The following is an 18,102-nucleotide window of genomic DNA, read 5'->3' as shown; positions in this document are numbered from 1 at the left end:
TTAGTTTTTAATGTGGACTTGGTTACGGAGCATTTGGAGTGGATACAGTAGTTGCTTTGCATTGTCAGAAAATAGTGGATAATATCAAGGAGATGGCAATAAAAACATTTTTTTTCCAGAGTCAATCCAAAAAAATCTGCTTAAAAGGTGAGAACCTGATGCATTTGTTTGAACAATAACTTACATGATCCATTACCAAAATTATCAAAGTTTTTTGTTCTAGGACTAACGTCAGATTTTGCTTTCTTTTCCTACATTTTTAGCTTCTTATGCTCAAGCCTAAAAAGGTAAACCCTCCAAGCAAAACACATGTCACCCATCACTGCAGCTGGCTTTCCTGCAAGAAGTGAGGCAAATGAAAGAGAAGACTATCATACATCAGGAAAACAGATACCGTATGCATGACACTATTGATCCAAGCTTGCGTAGGTTCATCTGATCTTTGATGCAGTAGTTGGTGTTGACTATTTTTTTCCCACATGCACATATTTGTGTTGTTCTGAAGGTCAAATGCGCACAGATCTTGCACCTTTATGAAACAGACGCAGAGCGAGGTACAAGATTTAAACCTCCTCCGCCTTTTTATTCTTTTTTTCCCATTCTCTGTATGATTACTTCCATTAAATTTAAGAAGAACTAAGCAGCTTAACACTATGAATGCCTGAGTGGATCATCTGTATCAAAAGCTGTATATATGATTCATAGATCACTACTACAAAGACCTGCAAGACATATATATTATGTGGGAGATGAAGGAGACACAGAGGAGGGAATGTGCTGCATATAGGCCTTTTTGAGTTCAGATGTGGTTACCCTGCAGTCTAGTGATGCACCAATCTGTTATTAGGATAAGACAGTACTACAGAATGCTATACTATCAATATCAGCGACAGTGACACCATCTATTAAATTCAGTTCTTTGTTGTTCTTTGTTTACAATACCACACATCAACAGCTGTGCAGCACCAGGTTTTAGCTGGAGAGCTAACATGGTGTGGAGGAGGCGAGTTGATAGTACTTTCATTGCACTCACAGTAGCAAAACTTCTTGGAACTCAAGTTATTCTTTCACCAGTTTCTTGTCAGCACCACTCCACACTAGATGTTTGCATGCATGCACATTTATTTCACCCTACTGTCATTTTGCGAGTGAGACTCAAAACAGGAAGAAAATGTATTGACGATAAATGACATCAGCGGTGCGGTAACTACGCTCACACTGAGTTGTTTTACAACAAATACCAATTTAGCAAATATATACTCTTGGATGTATTGATTTAATATATTTGACTTTATTTTATTTAAATGGGTTACTGCAAACATGCAAAAATCTGATTGTGCCAGACTCATTTTGTCTGTAGTGTAGGGCATGGAAATAGCTCCTGTCACTGCAGTCCCTGACAAACTGATATAAAAAGCCTGAACACATACATAATATATAAATCAATCTTTCTATATTATAAATCAGTCTTACGTAACACTTTCAAATCACATGAAAAAAGACAAAGGTCCATGAAGAGTATTCCAAAAACAAAAGCAATTAATAAATCATTGTTTTAGACTTTACTTCAGATTATGATGGCATACTTAATTATCAAATATCTACTGTTCTATGCATTTGGAGAATTAATGGCAATGTCAGTTTAGTTCATATAGGATTATACGGAAACTCAACGTAGTAGGTTTCACGATGTCTTAAGCAGTGAAAAACATAAAATAAGACTTAAAACACACACACAGAGCTATTGAGTGGAATCTGAAATGTGGTATATTCCTTAGGTCTGTGGGTATATGCTTCTTGATAAGAAAGTAATAAATGCCCAAAACGTTACTTCAGAATCTTCTCTGGAAAATGTTCTGGTGGATGCAGATCTGTTGTAATTTTGTTTGATTCCAAGCGAGAGGAAGACAGTTTATTCATTAGTAAATTGACACAGACATCATGTCAGTGCTCTGTGTGCCTCAGTGATGAAATGGTTAACAGATTTAAAAGATCTCTGTGTCCTTGGTTTGAGACCAAGAAGAGACATAAGTCCAGCCTCAGGGGGTCATAAGCTAGTGTACTCGCAATGCTGGTCCCAGGACAAACAGGAGGATTGTGTCAGCGAGGGCAAAAACTGTGCTAAGAAGAACATTCACCATGGCAACCACTTGAGAAATAAGGGAGCAACCAAAAGTACCACATCACATCAGCATTGTGTGTAACGGAATACTCAAGGATAAGGTATCAGGACGTATATCAGAATCGGATAAGAAGTTGGATCGGTGTGTCTTTCTCTACTCATATGATGGATCTTCCATGCTTCCAAGCATTTCTTGCATGCTACGTTTGGCATTACATCCACCAAATTTCCAGCAAGAGTATCAACTGAAAGCTGTGCAAATGAAAGAGAACTTGTTTAGCAGTTCACCCAAGTTTAAGTAGTGGTTGTCACAGCAACAATTACATCTTTTTTTCTAAATGTTTGCAGTAAACAGCTGAAATACTACAGCACAGTTGCAACAGTACTTTGAGCTAAAGGCTACCTTAACTAACAATTTCCTCTTCTCTAAATATAGCCATGTTGTGCATCATTCTCATTTGAGTTTTCAGCACACAAATCAGCATTCACACTGTGAATCTGACTGTTGCTGCAACATGAGATACGCCACATACATTTTCTGTTGGCAAACCACACGTTTTCACTTCCTCTATGGTGGCTGCTGCAGTGGCATGTGAGGTCACTGGCACCAATGTCACTGTGTGAAGGTTTGCAAAAAAATGTTAGCATCTCATGAGAAAACTAATTTCAATGCAAGTTGCACGAAAACATTTCAGCTGTTGCACACACTGTTGCACCAGCTCCGATGCAACTGATTTACATTCAGGCTAGTTGCATGGGATTTGTGTATTGTAGTTCTGAAGATGGGCCCCTTTGTTTAACGACCAAGGCAAGAAACGCGAGACAAGAAAAAGGAGCACTACAACAAACGGCTACGATCAAAGAGGCTTCATTTGAGCTATACATGACATGTGTTAAAACACTTATTCAGACATAATTCGACTTAACTGCAAGTGTAAATACACACAACACTGTCACTTTGGAGACACACAGCTGTATCCTGTGAAGCTGTAGGTAACTAACAATCTCAAACCACTGGGAAGAATAAACATAACTTCAGCTCCAGCTAGAGTTTCACCATATCTGTGTTTTCTGTTAGACGTCTTTAATAACAACTAACAGAAAACAAAAATCTATCAAATTTAAGCTATCGTTCCAATACAGAAAAAGCCGCTTTGTGTCATAAAAACTGGCTCTGAGGCGTCCCCTTATTTGGCATGAGATTTGTTTTCACAGAACAGGAAACAAAGGCCTGCATGTGGTGGTTTCATCACAAAGGTCAGAATTATCAAGAAATCGTCATATGAGAACGAAAACTATTCTTGAGCTGAGACTGGTTTACAGCCTCCACCTCGCCCCCTTACCAAACTGCAAGCGTTGATGAAGGCTGTGAAATCCAGCTGAAAGCACTGGAAAATATCCAGAAAGCGAACACTGATTTGAGGCTATTTTATCCCACGATTACAAGTGCTTTGTGTCATTGGTATAAACTAGAAAATATAAACAAAGCCATCCATCCTCTTCCACTTATCCTTACTTATCAGAGTGAAGTGGCTGGAGTCTATCCCAGTTACCAGAGGGCGAGAGGAAAGATCACCAGTCTGTCACAGAGCTAACAACGTATCTTAGCCAATGCAGAAAAAAATGCATTCAATTTAACTTCTGTTTATTCACAGTTTTATTTTATAGTCAACGAATTTGGGTCATATTGAATAAATATAAGTAGTAAGTATTTTTTGTAAATTATGGTCATGCAGTGTAAAGGATTATCTGGGGTACAAAACCACATGCTCATCGGCATCTTGCAAAAATCCCCCCCCCCTCCAAAAAAAAACCTACGCATCTGTCAAGAAAAAGCAAGTTTGACTAATAAACCACATGATAATTGGATAATGACTTGTGACTGAGAACTCGTTAGCCAATGGCAGAATCTCTGAACTTGAGGCTTCAGTGCAGGACTTGATGCCACAGTAGCTACGTCCATTTTTTTACTACCTGTCGGGATAAGTCACCTTTCAGTGGCAGTCTAATCTTGCCTATATGTTATGCAGTGTTGGGTGTAACACATTACAATGTAACAACATTGCAAAGTAACAAAAATACTGTAATCACATTTCATTTTTCAGTAATACAGTAATGTAATGCATGACTGTGCTGAATGGAGTAATCACATCAGAGTTACAATTGTGCCGTTACTTGCGTTACAAAGTTTCTTCGGTTATTTGCAGGACAGGTAGACAAAAAGAGAAAAAACATGCTTTTTTCTTCCAGTGCACTGATCTTACAATCATGTACTTTCAGTTTGTGTGCAGGAGGAGGAGGAAATGGTTGAGCGATGTAAAGTGGAGATATGGATATTGCTTTCACTTTTCTGGCGCAAAAGGACAAGAGCAAGATGATAAAGCACAAACTGTGTCCATATTGATAGCACGACTTAAGCTCTTTGCAAGCAACTTCACAGACAGCATGCTAGCACAAAGCTAGCCAAGAACCCAGAGCTGAGTGTATGCTGACCCCAGCCCAGCAGCCAGAGCCTGCACTTCGACAAAGGCCGTGATGAGCAGTCAGGCTTGCAGAAAATACTGAAAGAAAGATCATATGTATGTCCTCATCAGGATAAAGTTATGTGTTGTGGGACTGTAGCCTAAGGTTTATATTTTTAACTTTTAACTCTGAGAAAGTACATATCAGGTAATTTAATATAGTGATGAGAACGAGTAGTGTATTAGTGTACTTACTTTCTCCAGCAAGTAGTTAAATAAAGAACATTATAAATTAATGAGTAATGTATATTAAATAACTTGTCTTGAATAATGACCACAACAAATTTTTTTTGGTCACCAAATACCACCAAGACTGCCCTTTAGTCTGAGAATACAGTGCTCAGAGAGTAGCAGAAGAGCAGAATAGCAGGCACACTGTCACAAGGTCAGAGGTGGAAACCATGAGGTGTTAGTATGCTGTCATCTTCGTGTGAAATCCTCCACATGTGGGCTATAGCAGTGTAACCACAACCTACCAGAAAAACATGTGAGTAAATAGACCATTTCTCAAAGACTTCTCCTTTGACATATTTCTGTAACTACAAAGGAAGCTGCTGTTTTCATGCAAGAAAGCACATGAACTTTGTGATATAACTTCATCTTCTTCTGCTGCACTGATTAAACCATTTTTTAGCATCAAGGGTGGATTCGATAGATTTTGATTCTAATTTAGTAAAAAGCTATAAAAATATTTATTTTCTTCCTTTAATTATGTTGTAATGCATCAACATTGAAAGAAAACATTGTAAACATTGCTCACCTGTAACAACACAGAGCAGCTGTGGCTATTCTAACATTTAGAGCTGAAAATAAAATCAAAAAAGCCATGCGTTAGTTTGGTGTTTCTCTCAGTGGTTAGCACTGCTCCCTCACAACTTGGTCCCTAGTCCTCATAGTTGGTTTAGTTTGTGAAATCTAGTTTTTGATACCAAAATAAACAACTTTTTTTAAAAGGCACCTTTGCACTGGCTTCTTCCATCTTTTATATATAGTCTTTATATTGCCAAAATGCAACCGTTAAGTTCAAAAAAGAGAACCTTATATTGTCATTGCTGGCATCCATGAATTTCTGAAAAAAAAACCCAAATGAAATAAAACCTATATATGCATAGGACGCTGCCAGAGGTTTTAGATTGGCCCTATTTAAGGAAGGCATTAGGGGCGCAGGTGTAGGGAATTAGAGCCAGAAGGAGGCCACACAGTTTTTCAACCAGGTGGGGTTGTTGGTTCTGATGGTCATGTCATGTGTTTTTTATCCTATATTTGCACTGAAGATATGGTTAATAAATAAAGTACTGGCCATGGTGGACCTCAGTTTCTTGAACGCCTCAAGTGGCGTTTTGGTGGTTGGATTGCCACGAAAATGATGACAGCAAATTCACCAGACTACATAGTCTCTGCTTTCTCACTGGAAGAGGACATTTTTATCATGACAGCCTGATTATGACATTGCCACAATAAAATCACCAGACGTGAAAAGTGAAAACTGTCATTTTCTGCTGCACGTACAACATGTTCAGCAGAGGCATTCCCACAGTCTATAGATATATTCATGTGTGTGAAAACAACAAATAAGGACGCTCAAACTGGGTCTAAGAAGAGACAAGTAGACGATAAGCTAACATAATCACTCACCACTCCAGGAAATCTGTCTGCCCATGCCAGCAGACAGTTTATGTCAGATTAGTGCTGATTGCTGCAGACTCCAGGGAGCACGCTAATTCAGATTCAAATATTACAGTCAGTATTGGGGGGGGGGGATATACTGCTAATGACGGAGATGGCCGGGTTCACCGCTATGGCTCGCCAAGCTAATAAATTCACTGCAGAGTTGTAATGTCTTAAGACTTTACAGTATATCCTCTGACAATCCAGCCATCAATGAATTAACTGCCCTCTCTGTTCTACTGCAGCATTCCATGTGCTCAGGAAAAGAAAAATTTCCTTGAAAGAGTTGTGAAGCACGAAAACCAGTTTGTGTTTGACTCGTCCTTCAGCTCCTCCTTCCATCTCTGCAGCACACATACTGTAAAAAGACACTGAAATGTGATAAACTTGTACAGAAAACACCTTGTAATCTCTGCGGGGCAGCGAAACAGAGGTCTCGAAACAGCTTTCATCTAATTTACTACTTTGTAATCAAATAACAGGCCATAAAAGGCAACTTTGTTTAGCACAACCATATGAACTCCAAAATACCCTCTGGCTATTTCTCGCAGCTCACAAGCATCCTATCATGTGTGAGCGCCGTGATGCTGCCGCAGTCCCTGCATTAAAGGAGCAGTTCAAAGAAGAAAAAAAAGAAGAGCTTTGGCTTGAGTCACAAGGTCAACAGACAAAAAAGAGGAAAGAGAAAAAGCCTCAAGAAGAGGTCAAATGTTTAGATCGTGAATATTATTGCAAAACCAAAAACTATTTCTATGGTAACTGATGATTAAAGTCATTGATTCAGATGAAACCATAAACACGATGTGGTTCCAGTGTGAGAATTTGTTACGTTTTGGGCTACAGTAAGAAGGCCAGACAAACAATGTGTGTGATGTGTTAATGTCACCCTGGAGATTGTGGCATTGCCTAAACTGTACTTTGTGTAAATGGCAGCCCATTTGCTAAAGACTAAATTATTAAGTACAAAGAATTAAAATGAACAACGTAAATGATAATTCGTCGCAGCCCAGTAGGTGACTGTGTTCCTGCTGTTTGTGTCACTCCAGTCGACTCATACTGATGGAAGCCAGATGCCCCACTTCTCTGAAATACCAAACTCAAACCACCTGCAGCTCCATCGCCGTTAGGAATTTACATAGATTAAATGCTGCCAGTACAACAAGCACATGTGGGCCTCTGAAGCAGGCAGTGGAAGCTACCATAACCCAACACTATGGACTCAAACCAGCTTTTACCCCTGTGTGAACCGCATGCCGCTCACACTACAGTGCTGGGCCAGCAGGGCTGAGCGTGATGGAACAAGATCAGTTAAGCAACAGCGTCCAGCCTCATTCACAATAACCCTGAATTTGCACATGTAGAAATAAAAGCACTGTTTGACAAACTGCAGGAATCTGATTAAAGACACTAAAGAGAGACAGAGAGGGCTGGATTAAAAAGAAAAAAACGACTTCAGCCTTGATGATGGGATGGTTATGGGATGGGCTTATGAGCTTCAACTGAACTGACCCCTTGACACTCACACAGCCACACACATTTCTCTCCACCTCTAACTCAATTCTCTAATGACCATCACAAGCCAGCATCACATGTAAGCGTAGAAATCTGAGAATTAATCAGATACATGCACTGTTGTCTCTATTCCACTTTCTCCCACTTATCCTCCCCTCCTCCAAACTCTGATACATCACCGGTACTTTCCGTCATATTCAAACTTCTTGGACGTGACCTAGAAGTTCATTCACTTCTGCTGCTCTTGAGGTGAACTTGAGAGCGCAGCATCACCAGAGGAACCAAAAGCGACCACACAACCTCCTAGCTCCGTTACTAAGCCAGCAGCAATTTCACTTAAGCAAGAACTTCAGACCTAATCACTGCCTATGAGGGTTTGTTCTAAAACAGGGTGAGACACAATTTCACAAGATCTGCACCAGAAACAGCAGAAACACATGGCACTGCAGAAACACAGCCTACTTCTGATAGCGTAAACTCTGGCATGGCCAGCATCTAATTAGAGCGCCCTGCAGTAATTTGACTGACCGTTCAACGTCTCTGTTATATAAGCTCATGGGTGGCGTGCCTCTGAGACCAGGCTGTCTATGAAGCACCCTTGTTCCTTCAGAATAAATCTCACCTGGGCACATACAGAAAGTTCGTATTAGGACAGGACACCGACTTTTTAATGGGCGTGTTGGCAAGGTGAGTGACACTTCTAATGGATGCGTTTAGTCGCTCGGTCGTCATTACGCATACTGCGAGGATCCAAGCGTGTGCCGCCTGGCGTGCGCGCAAGGATGCGCCGAGGGAGCTTCGGTACTGTAGAAGAAGTGCTTGTTATTTGATCCAATAATCATTACTTTTATCTGCGGTCATTACTTACCAATAATTGCCTCTGTTGTCAAAATAAAATGTTGCCACATCCTGAGCGCCATTAGTGTGAAGCTGTGTCCTTGTAGCTTCACTCAGTCTCAGTCCACGGACTTTTAAACAGAAGATTTATCAGAGAATTTTTTTTAAAATCGCTAACAGCCTTGTACTGTACTGTAACAGACTTGTAAGAGTCCTCGAAGCATTTCCTGTGCATCAGCAGCTTAAAAGTCCTGAATCAAACTAGACTTCTGAGTTGGGCGGGACGAACAGGGAGGAAAAGTGGGCAGTGTAGCGGAGTGAGGGTTCCTGAGGTCTGAGGGTCGCTCGACCGTTAACGTGAGCAGCGACACCATAAAAAGCAGGGATGGGATGAAGGCATCTGCAAAAATCCGCACATCACTCGCAAGTCTGTCAGTGTGGCGTGCACAGAGCCTCCACGGCAAACGGATGCGCTCTCCCAGAGACGCGCACAACAAGCAGCGCAACTGTGTGTGTTTCATTCCCTCTCTGCCCCTCCCTCCATCTGTAAGACACGCTGTATAGCTGTTACTTACACACAACCATGGAGGAGAATAATGGACAGGTAGAGGAGAGAAGGATGAGGGATAGACATGCCAGGCAGGCAGCAGGTCAGTCACAAACAGAGCTAAAACAAAGCCATCCTGCATTTAGCCTAAGAGCTTTTAGATGAATATGTGTGAAGTCTTTTAATGCTTCAGCTTGGTGCTTCAACATTTGAAGCTCCTTCTCTACTTCAATGTGCTTTTAAAAAGTGTAGACTACCTTTTTTGTGATTCTTTCTCTTAGTACAGCTGTTATAGAACCTCCACCAGCCCGTACCAAAAAACAAGCAAAACATACGAATTTCCTCTTCAACATGACACATCATAATTAAAACCTTAAATAACGCACATGAGAAGCTTAAGTTACTGGGACTAAAGTCAAAGCCTGAATTATTGCTTAAGTCCCTGAAAGTGGGTGTGGGAGTTTAATCATGCACAAGACTTTATAACCTATGTCGAGCCCATGGGAAAATCTTAGCAGTCAAAGCGGCACAGTGGTGTCTGGAGACTACAACTCAACAGTAAGACTAAAATAGACTCAGTTTAACATACAGGGTTCGACCTTCTGATTTCAACAGCAAAGTCATATTAAAATGTGAAAAAATTGAAAAAGATTTACAAAAATGAAGCTGTGCCAGTCTGTCTGTGGAGGAAGGAAAGTTTTACAGGTTTCACTAAATCAGGGGTTGTCAAACTGTGGGTGGGGAGCCATTGGTGGGGTATAGAGCTAGTCTAGATGGAAACGAAGTTGAATGAATATGATTTATGAAGAGGAAATAAACAAGAGTTCACTGATGCCATGGCGCGGTATCCTGTTTACACGGCTCTAAATATTTTAAACATAAAAGTTTTTTAGGTTTTAGGGTTAAAGTGCACTTGTGAGTAACTGTCTGTGAACACGTTCAAAATTGTGAAAAGTAGCAAACATGAACACTAATTTATTGCAGAGTGAAAACTTTTACTACACAACCACACAGCCCTTTGTGACTTAGAAGCTTTGGTTATTGTATTGAAGATATGAAAATAGGGCTTAAAAATGATCATCCAATATCTGTGTTAGTCATACCCAAAGATGTCAGTAAAACAAAATTTTAGCATATGCAAAAAGCACATTATATGGAATTGTAAATATTATTTTAGGCCTGTATTACACAACATCATATTGACAGAACGTTAATCAGTGACAACCCACATGTTAGATTTGTTTATGTAAAATAAAAAGTTGTCTCTAAACGGCTCAACTTTTGTTTTTATGTACATAACAGCAGCATCTAAGGGGATTTTAATCTAATGTGTCAGCATGATGGGGCTGTGGTTAGCACTGTGCTCACCTGTCCTCGACATGGGTTCTCTCTGGGTACTCTGGTTTCCTCCAAAAGCAGGCATGCTAGGTTGATTTGTGTCTTGACAGGCTACTCGTGTATTCAGCTCTCAACCTAGAACAGCTGGGATAGGCTCCAAACCCCCCTGCAAACCTGAAATGGAGCCAAATAAAAAGCATAGATGGATTGCTTTTATCTGAGGCCTGCGATTGTTCCGATATCTTGCAGCTATAAGATATGAACTAATCAATATATAGTTGACCTCAGTGCTGAGAGGCAAAATGCCTCAGAAAACATGTCACGATAAACCAACTGACACTATGGTATTGTAAAGATAGACAGATAGATAGACAGATAGACAGATAGATAGACAGATAGACAGATAGATAGATAGATAGAACTTGGCACAAAAAAAAGCATTTTCCCATTGCCTTGCCTCGCATGTGAGTGCTTGGATAGTTTAGTTGACAAAGAAAAAACAAACAAAGAATACAGATTTGTTTGGTCTAGATCTCAGTTCCTCAGCACTCATATCTCAGTACTGATTGTCACTGATTTTGTTACAACAACAGAAGTGTCACACACAGTCTAAAAGTGGTGCCAATTCCAGCAGTCAACAGCTGGAGAGAGAGAAAAAAATCCCCATGTTACGGAAGGATTATTATAATGAGGGGGCAGTTAGTGAAGAGTGTTAGAGCCTGGACTACAACCAACCACACAAGTGTACAGTTACCATGTTACCATATAATGCAAAATTCCTCTGTCAACACAGTATCTTACAGAGCCATAAGTCTGAAATAATAGCCGCTCTACTGTGATGGACAATCTCTGAATCAATTCCTGACAACTGCGCTCTAATTTTACGTGTTACTCTACACTTCTTAAATTCTACATCATTATTCCTCATAAGCCACAGTTATTTCCCTTTCAACTGCTGCTGACACATAAGTACCTGTTCATCAACAGCCAACCATTCAAGGATAATTTAGCAAACGCCAGGATCACTTCAGCAGCTGTCATCATGGTATCCTAACAACTGACATGGTGATAAAGTACATACCGTTCCAAAGGTGGCTCACGTGGGTGTTCCTACATTTCCTTTGATTATTTTGTAATAAGTGTGTGCGAACTGCAGTTTTACTTAACCCCCAAGTCAGCCACATTTAATATAATTATCTACTATAACACCTTCTACACACTACAGTTTAAGAGACTTAAACATTTCACCATGAAGCAGAGAGTATAATGACCACGGCACAGGCATCTATTTGACAGACGATCTGGTATGCCTCCGATCATGAGCTGCTTCTCTGCTTCTCCAGTCTGCCGAGTTAATCTCGGTTTCATCTGCCCAGAGAAACATGCAAGCTCTTTGAGATGTTTTCTAGCAAAGTCTAATCTGACCTTACTGTTCTTAAGTGTAACCAGTAGTTTGCAACTTGCTGTAAACCCTCTGTATTTACATTCAAGAAAGTCTCTTGATTGTAGACCTGAAAACTTCCAGCTGTTTTTGACTTGGTTAGGCAAGAAATTTAGAGATTTTTTTTTCCTAACCAGAAAAAAAATATTCCACGATCATGCACTTCAGTTGTCTCGTGTGGTTCTCCTTTTTGCGTTTCTGAGCTGACAGAGTGGTTTCTTTCTTTTTCAGAATGAACCAGACTGTTGATTTTAATCAATCTGATAGGTTTATTTTTCAATTTTCAACCTAATGATGACCTCCTTCTCTTGCATCAACATCTTCAAGTTAAACACTTGGAATCAACTCCAGATCTTTTATCTGCTTATTTTTCATGAAACAACAAGGGATCGGGCTCCATCTGGCCATAAAACAGCGTATCAGTTATTATCCAACTACTTTTAAGTCTCTGAAAATGAGGGACTGTGTATAAAAAATGTAATTCCTTAAAAATTAGTGAATTATCCTTTGAATTGAATTCAAAATCCACTGCAGTGCTGTACAGACTGTGTACACTTTAACACTTCTGTCAGTTTCTTCAGTAGCTGAACCGCGGTTATCTTTCTCAATTTCACTGTGTAAATATTTTGAATCTTTTCATACACAAACAGCATACAGGATGAGTTATTCAACATAAAGTACATCCTTCCATACACAATCTAGGTGGAGAATAATGTGGGATTACATGGCGCGTGTGAGCATCAAATGTAGCGCAAACACACTTCAGCTATTCTCATAGAAAGACATCAAACAGGATCTCAGCAGCTCCCAGTCAATGAGAGAGTTTACAGAAGTCCTTCCTGTCTTCAGCCATCGCACTGAGATCCAGGAAGACTCTGATTAGTTTTCATGCACTTCCTCACCACAGCAGACCCTTCCCCACCCATCTCCTCTCTTCCTCATCCTCTTTCATGCCTTGTTCTGGTCACATGCCTTTCTTTCTCCTTGTAGCAATGTATAGACTGCATGTATGTTTTCATTTCTGACCTCTGCGCGGTTTCCTCCCCCCTCCTCCATCGCCTGCCTTTCGTTCTGACATACTATATTCTCCTATTAGCCGTGGAAGTCTATTCTAATGTGTTTTGCTTCTCTCGCTCCCTCCTTAACTGCCTGTATACATAAAGACAGGAAGAGAGCATTAGCGTGTATGAGATATAAGGCTGTCTGCCTCTCTAATAAATTGAAGGCATTTTTTTATTCACTTCCGAGAAATACTTTCTTTGAACTGAAAACTCTGAAATTCATTCATATTCTCCAACGACAATCGTCCGAGATGCTTTTTGTGGCGAAGGCAATGAAGACAAACTGTGTATTTCAGACAGTAATTCCCGGCTACTGAAGCTGAAAAACTATCAAACTTTGACTTGGTTCATAAAGTGTGACAGGCGATATTTCTCTGCAGCCCCTCATCCCAACTGCAAGAACCTGCAATACTACATCGAGTGAAAGCCATTTAAAGTGAGGATCTAAGGAATCTTTAATGTATACAAAGAAAATGGCTTGTGTGTAACAGCAGATGATAGCTCACAGTAAACATAAGCTATGTATGGTAATGTTGTGTATTTGTATTCATATTTATTAAACTTTAAAATAAGTCAGTGTTGTTTTTTTGTTGGGTCTAATAAACCCAACAAGAAACAGCGCACAGATACAGGAGCAGACTTTCCCCTGAACCGCTCGTGCATGCAACCACATTTGATTTTCCTTGCTGCATGTGCTTTCATGCCGAGCTAGTGCAGCTGATCAACAAGGAAAATTAGTGCAATAAATCCTTTTTTGATTGAAAACATCAACAAATATCAAACATTAATTAGATTTGTGGTATAAGAAATCATGATTTGGCCCTTTGGCATAAAGAAATCTAAAACTGATAACAACTTTGCCTTTGAAAAAGGCTTACTTAAAATCTAGCCACAGTTCAGTTCAGTTCAGTTTTTATGGTGTTTCTGTCCATGTACTGCCTGCTTCTAATTCTCCACCACCAATAACAGTTAAATGGATTACGACTAAACGTGCTTCTTCTTCTTCTCTTTCTTTCGACTGCTTCCTTTAGGCCTCGCCACAGCATCTCATCTGCCTCCATGTCATACTACCTTGAGCATCCTGTCACACCGTCTCCCTGTATGTCCTTCATACACCTCAGAGGTGGGACAGCTCCATACTCAGCATCCTTTCAGCTCCATTTCACAACATATCCACTTACTCTGCTCTGCACATGTCCAGATCATCTCAATCTTCTCTGACTTCGTCTCCAAAGTGCTCAACCTGAGCCGTCTTTCAGATCTTTTCATTTCTAATCTTGTCCATCTTCATCACTCCCAATGAAAGCATCTTAACATCTGCTTTCCCATCTCAGCCGTGTGTCTTTTGGTCAGTATCACCATCTCCAAACCATAGATCACAGCAGGTCTCTCTACCATCTTGTAAACCATCCCTTTCACTCTTGCTGCTATCCTTCTGTCACAAATCAGCCCTGACACCGCTCCGCCTCCTCTCCTTCTGTCCGTTGCTTTGAATGGTTGGCTCCAGGTATTTAAACTCATCCACCTTCACCATCTCTACTCCTTGCATCTTCACCGTTACCCCATCTCCCTCTCTCATTCACATTCCCTTTGCTGCTTTCATTCCTCGTGGTCAGCAGCAGCAAGACAGAATGCTGGATCGATATCAGCAACAACAAACTCATCTGTGACTGATCGATGTGCACCTGTTGTTAGCTGGAAAGCTAACATAGCAGCAAAGGTATCTCACTCTATCTACACTACTGAGTTATATTTGTATGTTGGCGGGACTTTTTAATTTAACTGAAAAATGTACTCTCTCTCAAGCTGTCATCATGTTTAGTGTAAGAACTGCGGAAAAGGTTTTACTAATACGGACCAGTGCGGTAACTTTCTTCACTTTCTTGTATTCATGCAGTGTGTAAGTCCAACCTGAACCTGCATAAAACATAAAAGAAAGCTGCAGTTCACCAAAGGTGGGAAGTAACAAAGTAAAAAGACTTTGTTATTGCATTTAAGTAGAATTTTCAGGTATCTGTACTTTACTTGGATACTTATTTTTCTGACATTTTTTTACTTTTACTCCCTACTTAACAAAGCAAAAATGAAAACACATTTTTCAACGAAACAGATTTAAAGCTTGCATGTAAAGTCATCATTTTAATCACATATTGGATCGTTATATGATCTGATTTGATAAACTGTGTATTTTCATTTTGTGAAACATCCTGCAAACCAAACTAAGCTACACTAACTTTGTGTTATTCAAATGTTGCATGAAATTACAAGGCAGCCTTGGATTGAAGATAAACAGGTTAACTTGCATCACTGTGGTAAATTCACAGTAAAGCTCTGTGTTGGACTGCTGCACAGTGGCTGTGGTGCTCATGGTCACATTTAGGTTACATCTAGCGTAACAGAGATACTTTTGCATTAAAGCTGATGATGCTTAGATTCATTTGCTGAATTCCAACTTTATACCAACTGTATACTGTCTAGCATGAAGACAGTAAACAGTGTAGTGTCAGAGTAGGGGATGGATATCAGCCGAGAGAGCTTGTCAAACTGTGCACATCTTGTTGAATTCCACAGTCCACAAGCCCAGAAACAGCAGCAGGTCAGCTGATCACAGCCTGTACACTAAGCACACCTGCTGAAGCTCACATTAGAAAGTATTGTGCGCTATGATTCTTTTCCCCATGCTGAGCCACTTCACAGCGCTTAGGCTTCCCCCTCCTGCTGAATCTGTTTTACATAACAGATTCAAACTAAGCACATTCAGTAGAATTAAGAAGTTGCTTCACTACTTCAGCTTTTACTGGAGAGTTTTTAACACAGGTATCTGTACTTCTACTTAAGTAAAGACAGTCTGTAACTTTGCCACCTCTGCAGTTCATATAAAGCTCATTTTAGACACTTGTTGCAGGGTAAGTACAACATACATAAATGAAAGATACGAGAAGAAACATGTTAAAAATGAGCAAAACTCTATTATCTCAAAGTTTGCATCTGTGGCCACACACCGTATTCATCAGAAGCAGCCCCATCAGTCCACAGCTATATAAGGACATGCTGACTTCTGTAGACGATGACTTCTTGCTTGTATTTTTTTTTAATCTTCCACAAACAGTGAAAGCACTGAACGTGGACGATAAGAGGAGTTTCTCATTGTTTTGCAATGTGACTTCACAGCTCCTTTGGCTCTGTTGCTCTTTAGCGTGACTTTGCACATAGCCAGTCTGGTGACAGTTCAGCATGAAGGAAAGCAGATCCATCCTCACTGATTCCTTTGTAATGAGAGGAGCTTCTCACTCCTTTTTGAACTCTAACATTAACCAGACTAAGGAGAGCAAATAGAAATATCTTGAGTTTAGAGGTTACCTCACCTCAGGAATGCTTGTTCACTATCATTTCTTTTGTTTTTTCTTGAATACTCACTGTGTTTGTGCTGCCTTTCTACTGTGACCAGCCAACATGAACTAGAGTAGTTAAAAGCTTATTGGACTTCACAACTTCACAAACGTTTAAATTAGCGTGTTAATTTGAAAGTAAACCTGCCATCCTTCCTGTGCATCGTTCCTGATAAGAATCAGACGTGTGTGTGTGCACCAATTAGATCTCTCTTAAGTCTGCGGCGTTGTGGGGCTTTATCTTCTCTCGCTGATTTTCTGAAGCTTCCTGTCACTCTTCAGAAGGTCCAGACAAGGTCAAAACCTTCTGACTCTGTCAACACTGAGCTGTGGAGTTTAAGTTACCGCCTGACTGCTGGTTTTGTCTCTCTCTTACACAAATAAACACACACACACGCTCAGTGGACACCCCTGCCGTCTTTACAATGACAGAGAATCCCTTAGCATATTTGTATGCAAAAAAATGTTAGGCTTTAGAAATCCATTTAAACTTGACTTCATGTAACTTTAATAAAGACATTTCTACTGGCAAAAAGTTTGTGATAAAACTCGCACTGTTAGCTAGCTGGGACCACATATGAAGAGCAACTGGATGGATTAAAAACCAAAATTGTGTGTAAACCGTTATGACTCGAAGATGATGCTTCCTTTGAGTATTCCCTCTCAGAGCTGAGAGGGTTAGCGGCAAAGTGATGTGTTATGTGTGGTTTACGCATCAGACACGTCTCAATACGCTACAGTTTTCAGACACAGGTTTGAGAGATATTTCAAGTCAAATGCTGGATTGTCCAGCTGTTCTTGAATGCATCACTGGCTGCGTCACGTCTGGTTCTTATCTATGCATTAGCATCCTTTTTTGGACTTGTGAACTGTGGTATCCCGTTTGTGGTTAGTGAGTGCAAACAAACAGAAAATAGTTCATGAAACGGGTCTGTCTTGTAAATGAGTCTCAGTGGTGTTACCTTTGAAAATGGTTAATTTAGGGGAAAAAGCATTTGTTTTTTAATCACATTAATTGTAAAAGCAAACAGACTCGTTACTTCCAAGGCAGAGGTGTGATAGTTTAGTTTCAATAGTTTATTAGTTAAAATGGCAGCCCAACTAAATTAACTAATCAGTACAAATAACTGGGGACTACTACACTGAGGAGTGCTCAGGGGTGCTACCCACTGCCTCTCAGATCAGACTCTAACACTAAATGTGTGCCAACAGTAATCTCAAAAAGCCCCGACGAACTTAAGGATGCCCCTTATAATCTAGCTCTGATTGGCAAACTAGTGTAGGAATTCCCCCACAGGCCTATAGTCACTATCACACCTAAAGCAAATTTAGAATCAACTAACTTAATGTGCAACACTGTGAACACGTTAAACAAGCTGAAGCTGAAGCTGCTGTTGTGATAGCACTTTGCTTTCGTTGGCATGCTATCATGCTGACGTTTGCTCAAAGCAGGAGGCCTCACAGAGCTGTTGGCCTGCTTGTGGGGTCAGCCTTGTTTTTTTGTCGTATCCTTGGAGTGTTGTTATAGAAGTAGAGGCAAAAGTAAGAAGTCATTGTGTGATATTGTTGTGTGTGTTTTTATTCCTGCAACTGCCCAACAATGACAGGAATGTGATTTCCGTCAAAGTTTGTCCCCAGACCTTAGTGTAAGTACACAGGAAATTT

At 40.2% G+C, this 18,102-nt stretch overlaps 1 protein-coding gene across 1 annotated transcript in view; it reads right to left on the bottom strand.

Annotated features, from left to right (window-relative positions):
* itga1 (integrin, alpha 1) overlaps window positions 1-9,176 on the bottom strand; it is a 62,572-nt gene extending 53,396 nt beyond the window's left edge. The window contains exon 1 of the mRNA XM_039614810.1: window positions 8,693-9,176. Within this exon, the coding sequence (XP_039470744.1) occupies window positions 8,693-8,744 (52 nt within the window). The 5' untranslated portion in view covers window positions 8,745-9,176. The remainder of the gene's footprint in view (window positions 1-8,692) is intronic.
* Between the last annotated feature and the right edge of the window lie 8,926 nt (window positions 9,177-18,102).

This window comes from Oreochromis aureus, linkage group 7 (genome assembly GCF_013358895.1).
Source record: "Oreochromis aureus strain Israel breed Guangdong linkage group 7, ZZ_aureus, whole genome shotgun sequence".
Taxonomy (NCBI): domain Eukaryota; kingdom Metazoa; phylum Chordata; class Actinopteri; order Cichliformes; family Cichlidae; genus Oreochromis; species Oreochromis aureus.
The sequence above is the reverse complement of the archived record's forward strand: the minus strand, read 5'-3'. Positions and strand labels throughout refer to the sequence as shown.